We start from the raw sequence: 21,196 nt of genomic DNA, 5'->3' as shown, positions 1-21,196 counted from the left end.
CCAGAAGGGCACTGTGTGCACTCTCTGCAGGCCTTCTGCCAAAGGGGTTGTGTGGGGTTGGTGTTGCATCGTTTCTCCCCCCCCACCCCGAAGTGTACCACAACTGCACCACGCCAAATGAGGGAAGATGTCAGACACTGACATTGCTAACCCAGAAGTGGCAAAGCAATAACCAACAGATAAAAAGTGTTACCCTAAAATGTGATTCACTACCTTTCTCCCACTTCCACTGGAAATTGAAAGGTTGGTGTCTCTCAGAAAAGGGGGGCAACCCTAGACTAAGTTGTGCAGAACCACGTAAGTAACTGAAATACAGAGGACAGGAGATGGGCTGAATATCTAGGCTAAATGCAGAGGAGCTGTGGGCCTCCTCCATGCTCCCGCTCTATGCAAGCTTCACTGAAAGGACACACAAGCCATACCAGCACACGCACCCCTCTGGTTCCATAAACCTTTATTTCCAAACCCCCTGTAGGGACCTTACACCTGCAAGAAAAAGACACAGCTCCTTCAAGGGCTGGACAGTGAGTGGCCTGGCGAAAGCCCTTGCTAGGAGGCCGAGTCAGAGGCCTCTGAGCTGTCCTTGACATCTGTGCTCTCTGTGGCCTCACTGACCTCGCTGACATCTTTGCTGTCGCCGCTGTCTTCAGCCCCAGGCCCGGTGCCCACCACGGTCCCAGGGCATTTCTCATCCCGGCAGCAGTCGCCAACATGGTTGACCTTGTGGTCCCCACTCTTGTTCTCAATGGAGCCCAGGACAGAGTGCTTGCTCTTCTCTTTCAGGTCCACCTGCCTCCGCAGCTGTGAGGGAACAGGTGCTCGTTTTAGCTGGAATGTGTGCATGTTGGGAAGATAAGCAGTTTTCATCCACGAAACCCTTGGCTGAATTACAAAGGTCTTGCACATTCTTTCGAGGAGACAGCCCAGTCATGTCAGACACCGCCCCACCTTCCAAAAAAAGGAGCCTCAAAATCTGCAAAGCAGCTATGGGAGGAAATGTTTTCGATGTTGCTTGCCGCTGTTCACATTTCTAACATCCTGCCAAGCACATCCAGAAAACTCCTGTGAGACCCTTGTCAACCCAAGTAGCATGAAACCTCATCAGCCCCCCCAACATGCGAGTATGTATGTATACAGTTACTGATACTGAACTCCTCCACCCTTTCCGTCTGGCTACATGAGCACCCCAGCACAGGGGAGAGGGAGGCACACAGCCTCCAAAGAACCTGAAAGATACAAAGAATAACCTGGCAAAATGGAGGGGAACTGCAAGCAGAGGTTAGCTTTGCTGCAGTTTTCCACTTGTCTGTCTCAGTATATCTGGGTGAGAACTCTTGCGTAGGTGTACATCAGCAGAGGAGGAACACACAGCGTTCCAAAATAGGTGTGGGCACACTTACTTTTTAAAAAAGGAATTAAACAAGTGTGTGGAACCAAGAGCTGTGTTGCTCATCACAAAAATATACAAGCATCATCTTACCACACAATAATAACTGACCGCAGGCCCCACAGCAATGGAATATGCCAAGAGATTCAAAGCAAATGCTCCATTTTTCTAGATGCTAAATATGGTGCACAGTTTAAAAAAACACATCCATGCAACAGAAATGAAAAGGGAAGACCAGTGAAATTAATTAGTAAAAGATGTGCACGAAAATGGCCTCAATGGAGGAAGGGGAAAGACATGCCAGGTATGTCCCTTCATCCAAATGTCAAAATATGAGCATCTTGGATCAGCCAAACACAGCTGATTCACAGGATACCTGCATTCAAACCCGTCTGATGTTATCATGCTGTATGTTCATTGGGTGATTTTCCCTCACTCCCTACCCATCTTAAAAATAAAGAGCAGGGAGAAATTAAACTCTAGAGAGAAGTGCTTGATAACATTAAGGGGCCGATAGACAAAACAAAGTTACAGGGCATCAGACAGGGGAGGAGGAGCCTTGCCACCCTATTCCCTATTCTCCCTCTTCTTAACAGCCTAGATTTTGCTTTACTCGCCATCTCACCCTCAGCTTTACAGGTTGAGAAGGTATGAAGAAAGGCAGCCGGAGGTTCCAACTTCCTCTTGTAGGCTGCCTTGTCTGTCTCCAGGTAGTTTGGAATTCAGCCATCAAGCACCTTGCTTATGTGGGTCACTTTGGATGCAATGGGTGTACAGCTAGGATACAGGCTGGGTCCCAACGTCCACACCAGTGGAAGAATCTGAGCTGCCTTTTAAGGGCAGTTAGTGGAGCAGCAGCCTCGGAGATGGAGTATCAAAGACTCGCACACTCCAGCACTGAGGGCACCAGCAGGGTCGTGCTCACCTCCTCCGCCATCTGTGTCAAGTCGCGCTTCATGGCGTACGCATCTTCCCCATCGGCGTAGTATTTGGGCTCCACTTCACTGATCCTAGTGGGAAGAGCAAGCATGCTGGCCTCACTGGAAAACCCCCCCCAGACAAGTCCCAGAAGCCTGCCCCAAGCACGCTCACAGCTGGTCTTAATGCAGAAGAGGCAGGTGTGCAAGCTGGGAAGTCCCAGTTCAAATCTCCTCAGCCATGAATTCACTAGGCAACTGGAGGCAGGGCACTAGTCTCTCAGCCTCAGACCCCCGACCTGTAACATAAGGATAACAATACTGGCCTACCTCACAAGGTTGTTGTAAATATTATCAAGAGAGTGCACATGAAGTGCTTTGAACACTTAAAAAAATTAAAAGCACTATATAGATTGGGCTCCCACCATCCCACGGCTGGCAACTGGCTGGAGATGAATGACAGACGAATCTAAGAATGCATTTCCTGTCCTCAGAATAAATGCTTTGGTAATAAGACTTTGAGAAGATTTGCAGGTTAGAATGGGGATGGAAAAAAACACGCCCACCAGCCTTCAAAGATCCATGTATTTTCTAACCTGCTTTTCCTATCTAGCACTGGGATTTCCCCGGTGCCTTGGAAATTTGTTCAATTTCCCTAAAGGAGATTTAACTATTTTAATCAGATGTGTTTTTAAACATCGTTCAACCCCATTTCCAGCAACCGAAGCTGTGCATTCAGGTTTACAGGGAGGAGTTGCATCTTGGAGGCAGAGCACATTTTGCATATAACTTTCATCTCCGGGAAGGGCTGGGAAGCCTCCTGGCTGGAACCCTGGGAAGCCACAGCCACATGGCAGAAACCAAGCAGGTGCAACTTAGGGCTCAGTGCCAAATGCACCCAAAAGGCCCTTCTCTACCTGGGGTCTCTCTCCAGGCTCTACCTCTTCCCGAGTCACACCCACTGTCCCTCTCCGGCTCCGCTTCACACTTGCAGCAAGCATTTTGGCCTGGCTGGGGCGCGTCCTTGAACTCTGACAACACCCCTCGGTTGCCTGCTTGGAGCAGGAGGAGGGACGTGAATGTGTGCAGAAACTAGCCGATGGTGCAAAGGTAACGTTTACATTTGTTGCTCCACCCACTTTGCCTCTGGCCCCTCTTATCATAGGCATGTGGCCCTTGGATGGATGTCCAGAAGAAAATGCAGGCTATTGGTTGAAAAAGGTTGACGTGGACAGACCTGAGATGGATGAACTATGGTCTGACTCTACATAGTTTTCCTTTGCTCCTTCCACAAACACAGCTGAAGCTGAGAGGAGCAAACCTTGCGTTTCCCTCCTCTAGTTAACAGCAAGCTGAGCCTTTGGGGAACACAAGTCATCTCTGGTTGTCACTGGAGCCTTCCGGTTACTTGCTGGGTCCAACCTTCACACACCTGCCAGCGGAAGAGCTTCACAGAGCTCAGAAGAGCGCCTTGGCCACACCAGTTGGTGAGGCAAGCTCTGCTGAGACAGAATGACTTGCTCAAAGCTGCCCAGTGACCTCCGCCAACCACACATGGGTCCAAACCGCCTTCTCACTCTGACCAAACATCCACTATGACCACTTGCCCGCTTGGTACTCACTGGAAATTGAGAGTGTTGGAGTAGAGGTGCAGCGCTGCTCGGTTACTGCAAAGCAAGAGAAGAAAAGTAGTTTTGGTAAACCAAGACAGCAGAGAACATGGGGCTAGACCTGGGACTGCAAGAAGGTCAATGAACCCTGCATGTCCCTCCCTCCCTCACCCTCAAGCAGGACAGTGTAACTGCGATCTGCATCTACCTCTGGGGTAGAGCCTGGGAAGGGATTCTGCGGAGAGTGATTTCACTTGGGCTCAAGAGAAGGCAGGAGCGGGGGCTTGGCAGGAAGCCAGTGCTCTAGGAATAAGGAATCCAAGGCAAGGAAGACCAAAACCACTGGGTGCTGCTTCTGACACGGGCGGCAAGAGGAAGCAGCACTGGCTTGACAACCACACATCTGTTCCACAGGAGGGCAGCTGCTTCCTCTGCGCTTAACCATGAAGTGTTTAGAACAGTGGTGGTGGTAGGCATGTGGCAACCCTGCCCTTAGCATCATGCCCACAGTAACCATTGCGTAACAAGAATAGCACATTATTTGGAAGCCGACATAAGTGGAGATGAACAGGGAGCAGGAGAGAGACTCACCTCTTGCGTACGTGCAGGGAGACATACTTGGCGTTGAAGTTCTCAATCATGGCCCGTGAAGCTTGGTCCATCAGCTTTTGGGCCAGGCCAAGGCGTCGGTGGGAACGCTTGACCGCCTAGGGAAGGACAAAAAGCCATCAGAAGGAAGAGGCATTCCATAAACTTTTCTAGCTTAAGACACTCCTTCTCTCACACAAACAAAGCCACTTTCTGAACTTATAAGTTCTGGGATGCTCCACACTAATGTTATGCCAAAAATCTGTTTGGTGCAGTGGTACAAATTCCAGTGATGGACACAAGTGTCTGTAGATCACAGTGAACTGACAGTAAAGGAAGTTTTAACAAAATGGCAACCTGCTTCCTCACATGGCCACTATTTTGTCTGGCAAGGGGGGCACAACATCTCAATTGTAAAACATGTCCAGGGGGCTGTAACAATAGAAACTGAAAGAATTACCAAAGATGTGATATGACCATGGGGAACATCATCAGGGTCTTCTTCCCTGGAGAAAAAAGAAACTGTGTGTGTCAGTTCAGCTCCAGTCTTGCACACCTCACAAATGTAACGAGCTAAGCATCAAGACCAACACTACTGCAACACTATTTTCTCCACAATGCCAGTCTCTTTATCACACAAACCAAACACCTGTAATATAGTACCCTCCCTCCCTCCCTCCCTCCCTTCCTTCCTTCCTTCCCTCCCTTCCTTTTCAATTTTTACTAAAACAATAACAACACTCACCTCAGAATACAGGAAAGGAACCTGGCAGAAATATGCAGAAGTCCTGCTCTCTTAGAAAATAAATGGCAGAAGCAGAAATATAGCTAAAATGGAATGCAGAACCTCACGCTGGAGCTTTCGTTTTTCCCAGATTTCTTGCCAGAGTTTTCACAAGAGCACTTCCACCATTTCAGCCATTTCCTCAGCAAATCAACTGTGTGTCACCTTCAACTCCTTTGGTCTACTTACTGCACAAAGAATATAGTTTTGTGTCCTGCTATCAGGCAATTAAGTATTTTCTTGCAGCTTCTTCCAGGCCTGATACCAAATTTTTTTTAGGGTGGTGGCACTGTAAGTCAACGTACAAGTATTTCCATAATATTTACGGCTATTTGACAAATTTGAAAATTAAGAATGCCAAGCCTTCACCAGTCAGCCTAGCTCAGACTGCCTTACTACAGTGACCCAGCTTGGTTGGGCATCTACCAAGGCCCACAAGCCACCACTGATGACTGGTGCACAGACAGGCCCCACCAGACTGCCCCCTCGGTGGAACCATGTGCACATGCTCCAAAGGTACACATGGCTACAGGAAGCTTAGAATAAGGGAGGCAGAGGACAGAAGCAAAGCCTGAAGTCATTGCCATAGCCATGCTGTCTCATCCCTGTACACCAACTAGTTAGCCAAGGGAGGCACAAGGTTGCAGTGCGAACATGAGAAACCACTTGGCCTGCTTGCAGCTCACCAAACCAGTTGTTCCAGGCAGGCACCAGACAGAAGAAGCTCTGCAGCAGGTACCTGCCAGTGCCAAGACCAGCCATCTTGCCCAGAGCTGGGAGGGAGCCGGGAGCCTGGACTAGCCTGCCTACTCCTGGCACACTCAGAAGCCCACTGGGAGGGAGGGAGGGAGGGAGGGAGGGAGGGAGGGAGGGAGGGAGGGAGGGAGGGAGGGAGGGAAGGAAGGAAGGAAGGAAGGAAGGAAGGAAGGAAGGAAGGAAGGAAGGAAGGAAGGAAGGAAGGAAGGAGCCAGCTGAATGGAATTAGGGAACATGAGGGGGTTTCCCTTGGGATGCCCCCCACCACCACCTCTGCCCCATGCGAGTTAAAGGTTCATCCCCAAGAGTCAATACAGTCACGGAGCCACACCAGAAAACTTAAGAAGACAAGAGACGGCTTATTTCTTATTGAGCAATTGCAAAGGGTACTTTTCTAGCTAAGTACTTGACTCATCATAATATTTACTCCAATCAGGCTTGCTTTGCAGAAATAATAGTTGGTAATATCAATCTGAACAATATGTATCTGCAGAAGTTCAAAGTAACTGAGCCAGTTATTAAATCATTTAAAATTAATGTCTGAATCAGATCTAAACAGGATGAGAGAGAAGAAATACTACTAAAAGTTTAGGTTTAGTTCAGCATTAGGTTTAGGTCTCAGCTATACCAGTTTCAAAATAAAATTATACCACACATTTCAGGGAAACTTTAGCAAAAGTGGCTACTCCTGTCCAAACATCGAGTAGAAATATGCAAAAAGCTGAGCTACCTGCTTGCTGGTCCTATCAAATATACTACATCAGTCTTAAATTTAAAAAGATACTGTAAAATCCATTCAAATCTGTTTTGATATATAAAGGTAAAGGTACCCCTGCCCGTACGGGCCAGTCTTGACAGACTCTGGGGTTGTGCGCCCATCTCACTTAAGAGGCCAGGGGCCAGCGCTGTCCGGAGACACTTCCGGGTCACATGGCCAGTGTGACATCGCTGCTCTGGCGAGCCAGAGCTGCACACGGAAACGCCGTTTACCTTCCCGCTGGTAAGCGGTCCCTATTTATCTACTTGCACCCGGAGGTGCTTTCGAACTGCTAGGCTGGCAGGCGCTGGGACAGAGCAGCGGGAGCGCACCCCGCAGCAGGGATTTGAACCGCCGACCTTTCGATCAGCAAGTCCTAGGCGCTGAGGCTTTAACCCACAGCGCCACCTGTGTCCCCCGTTTTGATATATAACACTCTACAAAAGATGCTGAGTCTTCTGCTGCTGTGCTACTGCACAAGTCATCTGGCTTGTGGCAGCAGAAGACACTGCTCTTTTGCTGAAGAGCTACAATGCAAGCCAGGTGACTCGCACCACAATGTGGCAGCAACAAAAATATGCTGCTGTGCACCAGCCAGCCAGGTGGTGGAGGTATCAGTCGCCATTCTGGAGCCAAGGCATCTTCACCTGGGGGATCCTCAAGAGTGGAATTTAGAGTGCTTCACCCTTATGCCACAGAATTCCCTCTTCCCCTAACTGCTGGGACTAGTCAGCAAAGGGGAAGAAGTGAGAGTCTGCACCAACAGCATTCAGGCATATACCCCTTAAAATATGTGTTTTGCTAGCCTATGCTGGAGCCTCCTGTGAAGCTGCAGTGCAAGAGATACAGTGCAAATATACAGACAGAGGCATACCAAAGCCGAGCAAATAAATGGTTCTACTCACATTTTAGCCAGCACGTAGCCCACAATCTTACCATTCTCATCCTCAGCAATGTAGGAGAGCTGGGGGAGGGAAAGGAGGCAGTTAGAGCGACATAGTGGGCTCTCTTGGGGAAGAAGCAGCAGAGCCACCCACAGGCATGGCAGAAGGCAGCAGTGCCCTGAGAGGAAACGTGGCTCTGGTCCAAGCAGGATCAAAGAGCAGCCTGTTCCACAGGAAAGACAGATTATCCCATCCATCTAGCCACCACAAAGCTTGAGCCCATCCCTAAATACCACTTAGCATTTATAGATCAGTGTTTTGGGTAATCAAAGCACTTCAAATATATTATTTAGTTGGCTGTGGAGGGCATAGAATTTTATCTTATTCTTTACAACAACTCTGTCAGACAAGTCAGCATTTTTATAATCCCCATATGGGAGTGAGTGTGGCTGTTGAGACAGAAAGTTGCCGCTTTAACAGGCTGAAATGTTGAGAATATGTATGTCAGTCCCCAAAGCGGAGGGCACAGGGCTTAGTCATTTCATCACTACCTCCATGTTGTCCTTCTCCTTGCCACCTGTAACAGGCATATGCTGGAGAAGGAAAGTGGCAGGTGGCAGGATGGAAATACAGTTGACTCGCAATTTATGCACATTTAATTTGCATGAATTCAGCTTAAAAAAAATTAAAGGGAGTGGGTGTTGAATATTGACAATCCCACCAACTATTGCACTCACCTTGAGATAGTGTTTGAAGTATGTGTTTGGTCTATGCACAATTTCATCTTTACGTGCTATCCCCAGAAAGTAACCGCCACCTAAGCTAAGAGATGACTTTATGTGGGAAGAGAACAGCCACAAACAACCACTGCAGCCCCAGGGACACCCTCTGGGGAGCAACTTGGGCAGGCCACCCGGTGTGTTTATGGCGGGCTTGAAGTACAGACCTCCCTACCTGCAATGCCATGCCAGAGTAACAAGTGTTGATTAGCTCACTCAGCCACAGGCCCAGGTCCATTACAAAACCACCAACGGCAACCAAAAGATCCTGAGGAGTCAACAAAATCTCAAGTGTTGCTAATTAAAGCTGGGAGAGGTTGGTAAAACTTGCCCTGTCACTTATGAGGCACCATGGCCGTCTCCCAGAAGCTAGAGGTCTAGCTCCCAGACAAAGGCTGTGGGAGGGCAGCAGGAGATCCAGGAGATCTTGGGTCAGAAGGAGTTTTTCAGAGGGGTCACCTTAGCACCACAGTTGCCAATACAAAGGGGCGGGAGAGAGAGGGTGGCAGGTGGAGAGAGGGGTGGTGGTAAAGGGAGTAGCAGATTTGCAGTCAAGGTCTTTTTGAAGGATTGAGGTTACCCATTATTCTACAAAACCTTCAAGTCATTAGTATGTAGACAGAGTTACCTGGGGCCAGGAGAGTCCATGATAGAAGTAATATTTCATTTGATAGTTCTCTGGCAAGCAAAGGAGGTTGCAGTGTTGCATGTTCATCAGGTCCTCGGGCTGGTGGAGAAAAAAGGAAGAAAAACTAAAACAGAGCAGAGAGAGATGCACCCACTTCACAGCTCCTCCTCTCCCCAGTAGGACTGACATTTGCTGTGTGTAACAGCAAAATAGAACCTCCTTATTCAGAGGCACTGTATCTTGAAATAAGAGATATGAATCTGGAAAACTAACAAAGCAGGACATGACAGCTATTCTCTCCAGTACCTCATGCTCAGCAGACCTGGCTATCCACCTACGGGTAACAAGTCCCCCTGATTTAATAAGGGCTGTCTTGCCAAATCAATCTGACCCGCAAACCTGACTACCAGTTGCCATTTCCAGCAGCAGTCTAACAGGGCAGTCTGGTGCAGTCTATACTTCCCAATGCCAAAGGCTGGGCCAAGCTGATCTCCTCTTGCTTCACAGAGCAAAGGGCCGTCAGGGGGTGGCGGCTGCCCCATCTCGTCCCCGGGTGCCCAGCAGGGCGCTGCTCCTGTCCCGGGAGGCTCCACCCGATCCTCGTGGCGAGGGCGATTTTGCCTGGACAAAGCAGGTCACGCAAAGCCCGGCGCTGGCGAGGGACCCTCCCCGGGGATCCTTGAGCGGTCATTCCTGCGTGGGAAGGGGCTGGACTCGATGACCTCGGGGGAGCCCTTCCATCTCATTCTAGGAAAGGCCTGGAGCCTCAGGCCCCGAAGCCCAAACGCCGCCCACGCTCCCCCCCCCCCGTCGGGCGACCCCGGGACTCGAACCCTCGCATTCCGGATATTCATGGCGGCGGCAGCGGCGGCGGCGCTCTTCCTTCAGCCCCCGACGCGGCCGGAGCCCCCGATCCCTCTAGAGCCGGAGCACAGGCGGGTCCCCGAGCGGCGCCGGAAAGCACGCGTCCATCTCCGCCCCGCAGCCAATGCCTGGGAAGAGAAGAGGGGGGAGCCGCTTAGCCAATCGCCGCGCACAGCTTTGCACCGCGGTCCCGCCCAAGCCCTCCTCGGCACCCAATCAGACTGCGCCTAGAAAGCAGTCACGCCGAACAATTACGATGCCGCTTCCTCCATCTTGCTTTGCTCATGCGCAGAATCCTGCTTGTTTCGCTTCTTCCGCCCGCGACCAGGGAGACGTGACACTAATCCCCGCCCCTCGAGGGTTACGATCTGTCGGGGCGACGAAAGAACCCTAATTGATGGTCCGGTAAGTCAATCGTTTGTCACGACGGAGTTGAGTGACACGTCGCGGGACCAATAAGCAACTAAGAGAATGGAGGAACGACTGTTGAAGTTTAGCCAAACTGGGGCTTCAGGGGATTCGCTCTAAATTTAATAACCCGGTGAAAAAATATATTAAAGAATGATGGTAGTGTTCCGTAGAGGGAGGAGATAGTACTGTAGTGGAATATTATTATTATTATTATTATTATTATTCAGGGGCGCCGACTTATAAAAAATATTGGGGGGGCCCATACCGGGGTCCTGCCCCGGGAAGTTTTCTAAATTTTAGATGAAAATTAGTGAGTTTTAAAGTTTTTTAAAAGTATTTTAGAGTCATGTGATCAACATTAGAACCCCGAAAACTCGACTCTCTATAACTCCACACTCCGGGAAACTCGACAAGCCTGAAACACTTTTTGGCTTTGAAAAAAGAAACAAAACATAAACACGCACGGTATTTTCGTAAAAAGCTAATTTAATTTACAGTAACAATTATGCTTATAGACTATTACAGAGCAGTGAATTTATAGCTCTGAAAAGACTGAAATGATATTTAAATAAATCCTAAACTATCATTAAAAGAATAAAACATAAAATATTGCTGTCGCACAGTAATAGCGCTTTGATTAATAAGTGAAATAGCTAATTTAAGCTTACTTTGAATAAGGCTGAGGGTTCATTAAATAAAAATAATATCTCAAAGTTAATGCTTTAATACAGTTAATAAAGTTAATACAGTATGCCTAATACTGTATGTAAATACTGTAATACTGTATGTAAATAACGGGCTTTAATTGGGTCTTACACCCTAAAAATATTTAAGTATTTGAAAATAACTAATACAGTACTATAGTTATATAGAAATACAGTACTAAACTAGTACTAATATTTCAAAACTGAAAATTTAACATTCTGTATGTATTTAATTCTCTATTTTATAAAGATTTTTAATATCTGACAGTGAGTTTGGAGTAGCCCAATGCAAAAATCCTGAGGATCCATGTGGATCCATGCTTTGTAACCACGTTTTTGCACCACTGTGACCCTAGGCAACAGTGGGTGCGTGATTTTTTTGGTGCAAGATGTAGCCATGGACATGCTATGTTATCTGATGGTGAATTTGGGGTGACCCAATGCAAAAATCCTGAGGATCCATGTGGATCCGTGCTTTGTAACCACGTTTTTGCACCACTGTGACCCTAGGCAACAGTGGGTGCGTGATTTTTTTTGTGCAGGCTGTAGCCATGGACATGCTATGTTATCTGATGGTGAATTTGGGGTGACCCAGTGCAAAGATCCTGTGGATCCATGCTTTGTAACCACGTTTTTGCACCATTGCAGCCCCAGGCAACAGTGGGTGCATGATTTTTTTGGTACAGACTGTAGCCATGGACATGTAATGTGATCTGATGGTGAATTTGGGGTGACCCAATGCAAAAATCCTGAGGATCCATGTGGATCCGTGCTTTGTCACCACGTTTTAAATGAGGAGGGAAGGAAAAACACAGAAGGGACAAGAAGCACAAGAGGGGTGTGCGGAGAAGCAGCTGGCTAAGAATGCAGGCGAGGAGTTTAACGGGGTGGGGGGGAGGAAAGGAAGGCAAAAGTCCCCCCCCAAGCCAGCCCCCCCTCTCTCTCCCACCTGGAGCCTGCACGCAGTGTGACTAGGAAAGAATTAGAAGGAAGGACTCGATCCTTTCCTTAACCCTCTGCTTGCCAGGAGGGCAGGGGATTCCCTGCTCTTTGTTGAGTTTGAGCAAACGCAGCAAGAGAAGCGGGTGGGCAGTAAGACCCTGAGGCAGAATGCTTCTGCCTTCCCTCGCCCGACCGACCAACCGCCCGATCTTATTTTTCCCTGATTTTTGCCGCTGCGCTCCGGCTCCAGGGACCACACATTCGCTCAATAATTTTCTTAAATTATTGGGGGGGCAGAGCCCCCCCAAACGAATTTTTGAGGGGGCTCGGGCCCCCTCAGGCCCCATGGAGTCGGCGCCTATGTTATTATTATTATTATTATTTATACCCCGCCCATCTGGCTGGGTTTCCCCAGCCACTCTGGGCAGCTTCCAACAAAACACTAAAATGCAACAACCTATTAAACATTAAAAGCTTCCCTAAACAGAGATTAAATGAGATTAATTCCCTGGGGGGAAACGCGCTGGCTTGTAGTCCGCATTTCACCTGCCTAGCCAGGAATTCTCGGTTCCAGTGACGCCTCTGCCTTTGGCAAACTCCCCTCAGCCTCCCCTGCAACAGGGGGCGGCAGTGGACGGCACTCAAGGCGGCTGGCAGATAAAACTTGTTGTTGTTTAGTCGTGTCCGCCTCTTCATGACCCCCTGGACCAGAGCACCCCAGGCACTCCTGTCTTCCACTGCCTCCCGCAGTTTGGTCAGACTCATGTTAGTAGCTTTGAGAACACTGTCCAACCATCTCGTCCTCCATCGGCCCCTTCTCCTTGTGCCCTCCATCTTTCCCAACATCAGGGTCTTTTCCAGGGTGTCTTCTCTTCTCATGAGGTGGCCAAAGTCTTGGAGCCTCAGCTTCAGGATCTGTCCTTCCAGTGAGCACTCAGGGCTGATTTCCTTCAGAATGGAGAGGTTTGATCTTCTTGCAGTCCATGGGACTCTCAAGAGTCTCCTCCAGCACCAGAATTCAAAAGCATCCATTCTTCGGCGATCAGCCTTCTTTATGGTCCAGCTCTTACTGACGGGGACTCAAGGCAGCTTGAAGATAAAATAGGAACAGCTAAAAACAGCATCAGCAGCCCGCTCTTAAAGAGGTGCAGAAAACACTTTTGCATAGGAAGGCCCATGGGACAAGGAGGGCTATTACTATTGTTGTTATTACTTGCTCTTCATCCCAGAGCAGGTTTCAGCAATTAAACACAATGTTAAAAACATTTTAAACAATTTACAAACAGAGAAATAAGGCTGGACTTAAAAATATGCATCTCAAGTGTCAAAAGCCAGGTATTGTTATAATAATAATAAGTTATAATTCTTAAGTGTATAGGTTATGGATCCTATCCAAATGTTGTGGAATTTTGTTCTTTGGGCAGCTGGGAGAAGTAAATGAAAAAGCTTTATTTAGGATGTGATTTGCACCAAAATCTCTGTCAATATAGGAAGGGATTTGATGAAATCAGGTTTTACAGAGCAAGCTGTGTGGAGGATGCATATCTGGATTCAGCGGCGGAGCTAGCCGCTCGGGCACCCAGAGTGGCGCACATGCCAGGCACCGGGGGGCAGTTGGCACCCATTGGGGGCGATTGGTGTGGCAATCAGTGCCCAGGGGAAGGTTGGTGCGGTGATCGACGCCGAGGGGGGGTGATTGGCGCAGAGATTGGCGTCAAGCGGGGATTTTGTCACCCCCCCTCAGGGATGACACCCGGGGCGGCCTGCCCCCTACACCCCTGTCTGGATTGCTTCTGGGCCCAGTTTAAAATGCTGGTTTTAGCCCTTGAAGCCTGAGATGGACTGCTCTCCTGAGAGGATCCTATATATCAAAGTACCAAGTTCAAAGCAGGCGCTTCAGCCAGCAAAACAACCTTAAGTGCCACCAGAAAGTATGTGAGAATGGCTTTGCAAGAAAGGTGCCAGGTGACACCACCCAAGGAGAGAGGTCCAGAGGGTCTCTGAGGATGATTTTGGAGGGGATGAAATCCTTGTCCAGGGCAGCAGATGGCAGCCTTAGAGCTTAGGCTCTGCTAGGCTATGCAGAAGTACAGGCACACACTGTTTTGTACCATGAACTGAGCTCAGTGAGAGTGTGCGGTGACTGTAGTTGAGGTTTGCCTTTGTCATGATGGGACTACCTGAATTTACCCATTATTTGCTGGATGGCAAATGATTGTTTATCTGGGAATCAAAGTGGATGGTCTCCATCGGGGATCATTGCAGTGCTCATCTGACCTGCTCTGCATGCACGGAAAACATCTGCAAGCTGTCATTCCTCAAAAATCCAAGCACAGCTGAAGCCAATTTCCTCTTCAGTGCAGTTCAAGAGGTATGTGTACAGAAATCTTGCAAAACAGTTCATCTCTTGGATATCCCTGTCCTTATTTTTTCAGGAGGGGGTGGTTGGACCCTGTAGCTTCATTTCATTGCTTGTGCAATAATGTTATTTGGGGAATCAGCCAGTGGATGGTAGAGCAACACTTGTGAATTTGCTTTTTGAAAAATTGATTTTTATTAGAGAGAGTGGTCATATAGCATAGTGGCCAAGAGTTTCTAAGCTATGAGTTAGGGCTCCCCTTTCAGATATTGCTCCTTCCATGTGCTTACTGCATGTCCTTAAGAAATCAATTCTCTCCCCGCATCAGCAATACCAGAATAACAACACAGGCCTATGTATTATAATTTATGAAAATTACAAGAAAATGCATGTGACATACTTGAGAAACACTCTATAGACATACAGTTGTACCTCCGCTTATGTATCCCTCCGGTTATGTAAACTTCAGGATACGTAAGCGGCAAACCTGGAAGTATATTTCCAGGTTTTTGCCGCACGCACAGTAGCAGTAGACCACTCCTGTGCATGCACAGAAGCTCTCTACCGCCGAAAATGTGTGCACAGACGCAGTCTTTCTGGTTGTGAAAACCTCCGGACCTTCAGAACAGATCCCATCCGCAACCGGAGATACCACTGTACTTGGAAAAGCAGTTTTGCCAAATAGGAGCAAACTCAGCGCCAGCTAGACTTTATATATGCAAAATCAGCCTAGAATCTTATGCACACCAAGACTTTCTTCCAAAGAAACATGCATGGGACGTGGCTGGAACTGGCCTGAGTACAGTGCAGTCTGGCACCCATAACCAGGGGTTTTTTTCTAAAAAAAAAGTTTAGGAGTACTGTCATTTTCCTACTCATATTGAAATACTGCCCCTCAATGAGGCCAAACTTAGATTCACAAATTGTTTAGGGGTATGCGTATCCCTGTTTCCCCCCATAAAAAAAACACTGCCCATAACAAAACTTGGCATATTGACCATCACATTTCTCTTAATCCTGACAGTGGCTTTTAGACTCATACAGTAAATGAGATAATATACAATATAGATTTAGAGACAATAACTTTAAAAATGTACACACAGTCAAATTGATCATGGAGGAGTGAACAACTACTTTAAAAAAAATGTGCAGATTTCTTCTTTCCAAAAAAAGAGGAAGTGGGCTGGAAGACTGAAGCAGGGCCAGGATGATAAATCTGCATGTCATACTCCTGGGACTAAGATCGGAAGTGGCTCAATAGGACTGCTGACTGCATCACATGCTGCAGGCCCCAATGAGTCTTGTCGATTCCCAAAGTGGTGCAAACAAGCTTCACTTTGCTTTTAAGCTTCAGCCCTCTGATCTGAGATGGGCTACAGTCTAGCTCCTCAAAGCACAAGATTACAGCAAGCCTTGCAGGATCACAGCCTAGATGTATGGAGCAGAACAAACTCACTACAGGGAAAGCCTCAGTCACTCAGACTGTCCCTCACCATCATGCCAGGGTGGGCTGGGGAGAAAGTGGCAGCTGAGGGGAATTTACTGGCAGAGCAGCCACGTGGTCCCACTCTCCCTTCTTTCCAGGCATCCATTGTGCAACCAGGTCCAGAAGCCGTACCTGCCAGTTGCCGCCCACTGAATGTTTCTCTCTCTCTCCGCCTCCCCCTTTGCTCCCCACCTGACACCCAGCCCTACACAGGCCACCAGGAAGGTCACCATTGTGTGTCTGCCAGCGATGCTCCCTGATCCCTTGGGGAGTTGCCAACCTACATGTTCAAGAAAGGGTCCTTAACCCTCTGCAAGCTTTGGGACAAGGAGTTATGCATCAGGCAATGGCCTCCCTAGTGTGGGGATGAAGCTACAAGGGACAGGACAACAGGGACTAGCCACACGAGCCTCACTGGGCTGAGCAGGGGCCACCTCATGAACACCATCTTTTACTCTCAAAACTCACTCCATTCTGAATGCTCTTTAAGAAGAGAGAGATGTACAGTGGTGCCTCGCAAGACGAAATTAATTCGTTCTGCGAGTTTTTTCGTCTAGCGAATTTTTCGTCTTGCGAAGCACGGTTTCCCATAGGAATGCATTGAAAATCAATTAATGCGTTCCTATGGTCAAAAAAAGTCCAAACAAAGCCAAATTTGGTACAACAAGAGTTTATTAACTGCTCTTTAAAGTCACACATACTGTAAAGAGCAGTTCAAAAATTGAAGGAAAAATAAATTAAGTTTCTAAACATGACAGAAAAACATTTAAAAATCAACAAAGTGTACAGTACATTTTCTAAGACTCTGGGGGACCACTCGAAGAAGGCTCCTCTTCCACTCTTTGCTTCTTGCTCAAGAACCTGTCCATAGTCTGCTGCTTCATCCGCCTTTTCAGCACCTCCCTGAAAGAAGACATGACCGTCGCATCATAACTGTTCCCAGAGTCACGTGCCTTTTGCTTGTCAGGGTGGTGCTGGTCTGCAAAAGTCTGCACCTCCTTCCACTTCTGGCAAATGTCCCTCAGTCTTTCGGAGGACAGCCGTTCCTCAGTTGCTTCCTCCTCTTCCAGTGAGGCCCACTCCTGCGCAGCCTCTGCCTGCAGTTCGACCAGCTCCTGGGTGGTCAGCTCGTGGTCGTGCTCCTTCACCAGCTCGCTGATGTCCTCCTCTGTGACCTCCAGTCCCATGGTCCTCCCCAAGGCAACAATGTCCTGCACCACTGTTGACTCTGGTGCATCAGAGTCACTTGGTGCCACACAGTCCGGCCACAGGCTGCGCCAAGCGCAATTCAAATTTCTCTGGCTGATCCCGTTCCAGGCCGTGGTGATCATCTTCAAGCAGGTGACGATGTCGAAGTGGTCCTTCCAGAATTCCCGCAGGGTGATGGTGGTGCAGTCAGTCACCTCGAAGCATCGCCTGAAAAGCTCCTTGGTGTACAGTTTCTTGAAATTGGCGATGACCTGCTGATCCATCGGCTGAAGCAGTGGCGTGGTGTTAGGTGGCAGGAACATGATGCTGATGAAGCTGAACTCCTCCAACAAGTCCACCTCAAGGCCTTTAGGATGAGCAGGAGCATTGTCCATCAGAAGCAAAGCCTTCAGCGGCAGGTCGTTGTCCAGCAGGTACTGTTTGACAGCAGGGCCAAAAGCAAGATTGACCCAGTCCACAAACAGCACACGTGTGACCCAAGCCTTGCTGTTGGATCGCCACATGACACTCAGCTGCTCCTTGTCAATCTTGTGTCTCTTGAAGGCCCGTGGGTTCTCCGAGTGGTACACCAGCAGGGGCTTGATCTTCAGGTCGCCGCTTGCGTTGGCACAGAAGAGCAGGGTCAGACGGTCCTTCATGGGCTTGTGGCCAGGCAACTTGGCCTCCTCCTGAGTGATGAAAGTCCTTTTGGGCATCCTCTTCCAAAACAGCCCGGTCTCGTCACAGTTGAAGACCTGCTGTGGAACGTAGCCCTCCGTCTTCACAACCTCCAGGAACTCCACTGCAAAGTCTTCAGCCGCAGGAACATCAGAACTGGCGGCCTCTCCGTGCCGGACCACGCTGTGGATTCCGGATCTTGTCTTGAACCGGTCAAACCAACCTCTGCTTGCCTTGAAGACTTCAGGCTCGCCTGAGGTTCCTGGCTGATCCTGGACGAGGTCTGCGTGCAAGGCCTTGGCCTTCTCGCAAATGACGGCCTCAGTCACAGTGTCCCCTGCACGCTGCTTCTCTTCTAACCAGATGAGCAGCAACTTCTCGACCTCCTCCAGAACAGCTGGCCGGTTCTTCATGATCCTGGTGACTCCCTTGGCCGCATCAGTCGCCATGATCTTCTCCCTCATCTTCAGGATGGTCCCGATGGTCGATGGATTCCTGCCGTACTCCCTGGCGAGGTCCGTCACACGCATTCCGCCGTCGTGCTTCCGGATGATCTCCTTCTTCATTTCCAGCGTCACCTTCTCCTTCTTCCTCTCGCCGGCCTCTGCAGCAGCAGTCTTCTTGGGTCCCATGGCAGCACAGCTCCTTTGTAAACTCAGAAAAAGAAAAAAAAAAATCAGTGATGTGCTTCAAATCCAAAAAATTCAGAAGCACACAGCCACCCACCACACAGAAATTAAAACCCAGAACCAAGTCCTTGAATCCCAAACACCCCAACCCAAAATCCAAAACCCCCCAAAAAAGTTTTAAAAGTTTAACTAACCAAATGGATGCAAAAGAGGTTCGGGAAGAGCTTCAACAATCAATCACCAAAGTCTTCAGAAACCTCAAATGGCTGCAAAAGAAGTTTTGGAAAAGCTTAAAAAATCACCAAAGTCTTCAAAAACCTCAACTGTTCCCCCAGCCACCCATACCACACAGAAATTGCAAACCCCTAGCCAACTGCTCCCCCAGCCCCTCCCCAACTGCTGCAAACCCCTCCCCAACTGTTCCCCCAGCCAACCAGCACACAGAAATTCAAACTCAGAAAAATTTAAAAAAAAACCAACATGGCCCAATGGTCATAAAAAAATTAAAAAAAACCCCCACAAGCTCCCAGATTCCTGCAAACCCCTCCCCAACTGTTCCCCCAGCCAACCAGCACACAGAAATTCAAACTCAGAAAATTTTCAAAAAAAAACAACATGGCCCAATGGTCACAGAAAAACAAAAAAATTCCAAAAAAACCCCCCACAAGCTCCCAGATTCCTGCAAACCCCTCCCCAACTGTTCCCCCAGCCAACCAGCACACAGAAATTCAAACTCAGAAAAATTTTCAAAAAAAAACAACATGGCCCAATGGTCACAGAAAAACAAAAAAATTCCAAAAAAACCCCCCACAAGCTCCCAGATTGCTGCAGAAACCTCCCCAACTGTTCCCCCAGCCACCCAGCACACAGAAATTCAAACTCAGAAAAATTTTCAAAAAAAAACAACATGGCCCAATGGTCACAGAAAAACAAAAAAATTCCAAAAAAACCCCCCACAAGCTCCCAGATTGCTGCAGAAACCTCCCCAACTGTTCCCCCAGCCACCCAGCACACAGAAATTCAAACTCAGAAAAATTTTAAAAAAAAACCACATGGCCCAATGGTCACAGAAAAACAAAAAAATTCCAAAAAAAAACCCCACAAGCTCCCAGATTGCTGCAGAAACCTCCCCAACTGTTCCCCCAGCCACCCAGCACACAGAAATTCAAATTCAGAAAAATTTTCAAAAAAAAACAACATGGCCCAATGGTCACAGAAAAACAAAAAAATTCCAAAAAAACCCCCACAAGCTCCCAGATTGCTGCAGAAACCTCCCCAACTGTTCCCCCAGCCACCCAGCACACAGAAATTCAAACTCAGAAAAATTTAAAAAAACAACCACATGGCCCAATGGTCACAGAAAAACAAAAAAATTCAAAAAAACCCCCACAAGTTCCTAGATTCTCTTAAACCCCCCCCCCCAACACCAAGTCCTTGAATCCCAAACACCCCAACCCAAAATCCAAAAACCCCAAAAAAAGTTTTAAAAGTTTAACTTACCAAATGGATGCAGAAGAAGTTCTGGAAAAGTTTTGGAAAAGCTTCAAAAATGAGCAAAGTCTGAGAAAAGGCTACCAAACCGCGTGCTAACAGTTGCTCCTCGAAGTCAAGTCGCAACTGCAGCTGTTCAAGCAAAGCACCCTTGGTTTTAACGGTTTTAAGACAAAGGAAACAAAGTCGCAAGACGTTTTCGTCTTGCGAGGCACGCCCATAGAGAAATTCGTCTAGCGAAGCGTCGCAAAAAACGAAAAAACCTTTCGTCTAGCGAGTTTTTCGTCTTGCGAGGCATTCGTCTTGCGGGGCACCACTGTATAACTGTGCCTCATGTTGCCAGGGTTGGGTAGGAGTCTTTCTCCACATCCTGTGCTCCACCTTGTTTCCAGCTGGCCTCAGCACGAGACTCTACAGTGGCAGGCAAGGATCTAGCTCAGGCCAGTCTAACTTTTCATACCAAGTGGCCCACAACAGTACTTTTGACACAGAACCTGTGGGCTGCGCACCAACCTGTGACATGGGGGGAAGCGAGGCCAAAGCTTGACACCCCGCCCAGCCTTCCCAAAGCTGGCTAAGCGAGGAGCCGGGATTTGGGGAGGAGTTGCAAGCCTCTGGCGGTGTCCCAGAGCCCTCCCAACTCCTTCCTAAAGCTGGCAAGGTGCTAACTAGGCTTTGGGAAGGACGCAGGAGGACTCAAGGACCCTGTCAAAGCTCTCACACCTCCTTCCCAAAGCCCAGCACCTTGCTTACCAGGCTTTGGGAAGGCAGCGTGAGGGCTGGGAGAGGTGTCAAATGTTGTGGAGGGCTGCCAAAAGTCCTCAACAGCCACATGAAGTCCTTGGGCCATGCTTTGGACTTCCCTGATCTAGCTGCTCCTAGGACTCCAGGATAGTCACTCTCTGCCCAGTAAGGTACTTAGGCCTACCAGGGATCACTGCTGCTGCTGTGTTAGCAGGGTGGAGAATGGGCCACCTTCGCTGGGTTGGTCTATCAGGCAAAGTAGTAAGGGGGTGCCATTGCATCATGGCCCCAAAGGGATGGTTGGTACACACCAGAGCTTATTGGCTGCTGCTGCTGCACTTCTCAGCGACACTCTCACAGGTGGGCCTGTGGGCCCTCCCAGACATAAAGGTAAAGGACCCCTGGACAGTTAAGTCCAACCAAAGGCGACTATGGGGTGTGGCACTCATCTTGCTTTAGGCCGAGGGAACCAGCGCTTGTTCACAGATAGCTTTCTGTGTCATGTGACCAGCACACGGAAACACTGTTTACCTTCCCGCCGCAGCAGTACCTATTCATCTACTTGCACTGGTATGCTTTCGAACTGCCAGGTTGGCAGAAGCTGGGACAG

General features: G+C 48.6%; 1 protein-coding gene across 1 annotated transcript; it reads right to left on the bottom strand.

Moving 5' to 3' along the window:
* Positions 1-437: 437 nt before the first annotated feature.
* NAA10 (N-alpha-acetyltransferase 10, NatA catalytic subunit) lies at positions 438-10,091 on the bottom strand. The gene is made up of 8 exons (XM_081893564.1): positions 9,924-10,091; positions 9,091-9,189; positions 7,705-7,763; positions 4,963-5,008; positions 4,506-4,621; positions 3,927-3,971; positions 2,313-2,397; positions 438-801 (listed from the first exon to the last, which is right to left on the bottom strand). Exons 1-8 carry the CDS (start codon positions 9,942-9,944, stop codon positions 550-552), a joined length of 723 nt encoding a protein of 240 aa, XP_081749690.1. The 5' UTR covers positions 9,945-10,091; the 3' UTR covers positions 438-549.
* Positions 10,092-21,196: the final 11,105 nt, after the last annotated feature.

Source organism: Podarcis melisellensis (genome assembly GCF_964234715.1).
Source record: "Podarcis melisellensis genome assembly, chromosome: 17".
NCBI lineage: Eukaryota > Metazoa > Chordata > Lepidosauria > Squamata > Lacertidae > Podarcis > Podarcis melisellensis.
This window is presented reverse-complemented; position numbering and strand designations above follow the sequence as displayed.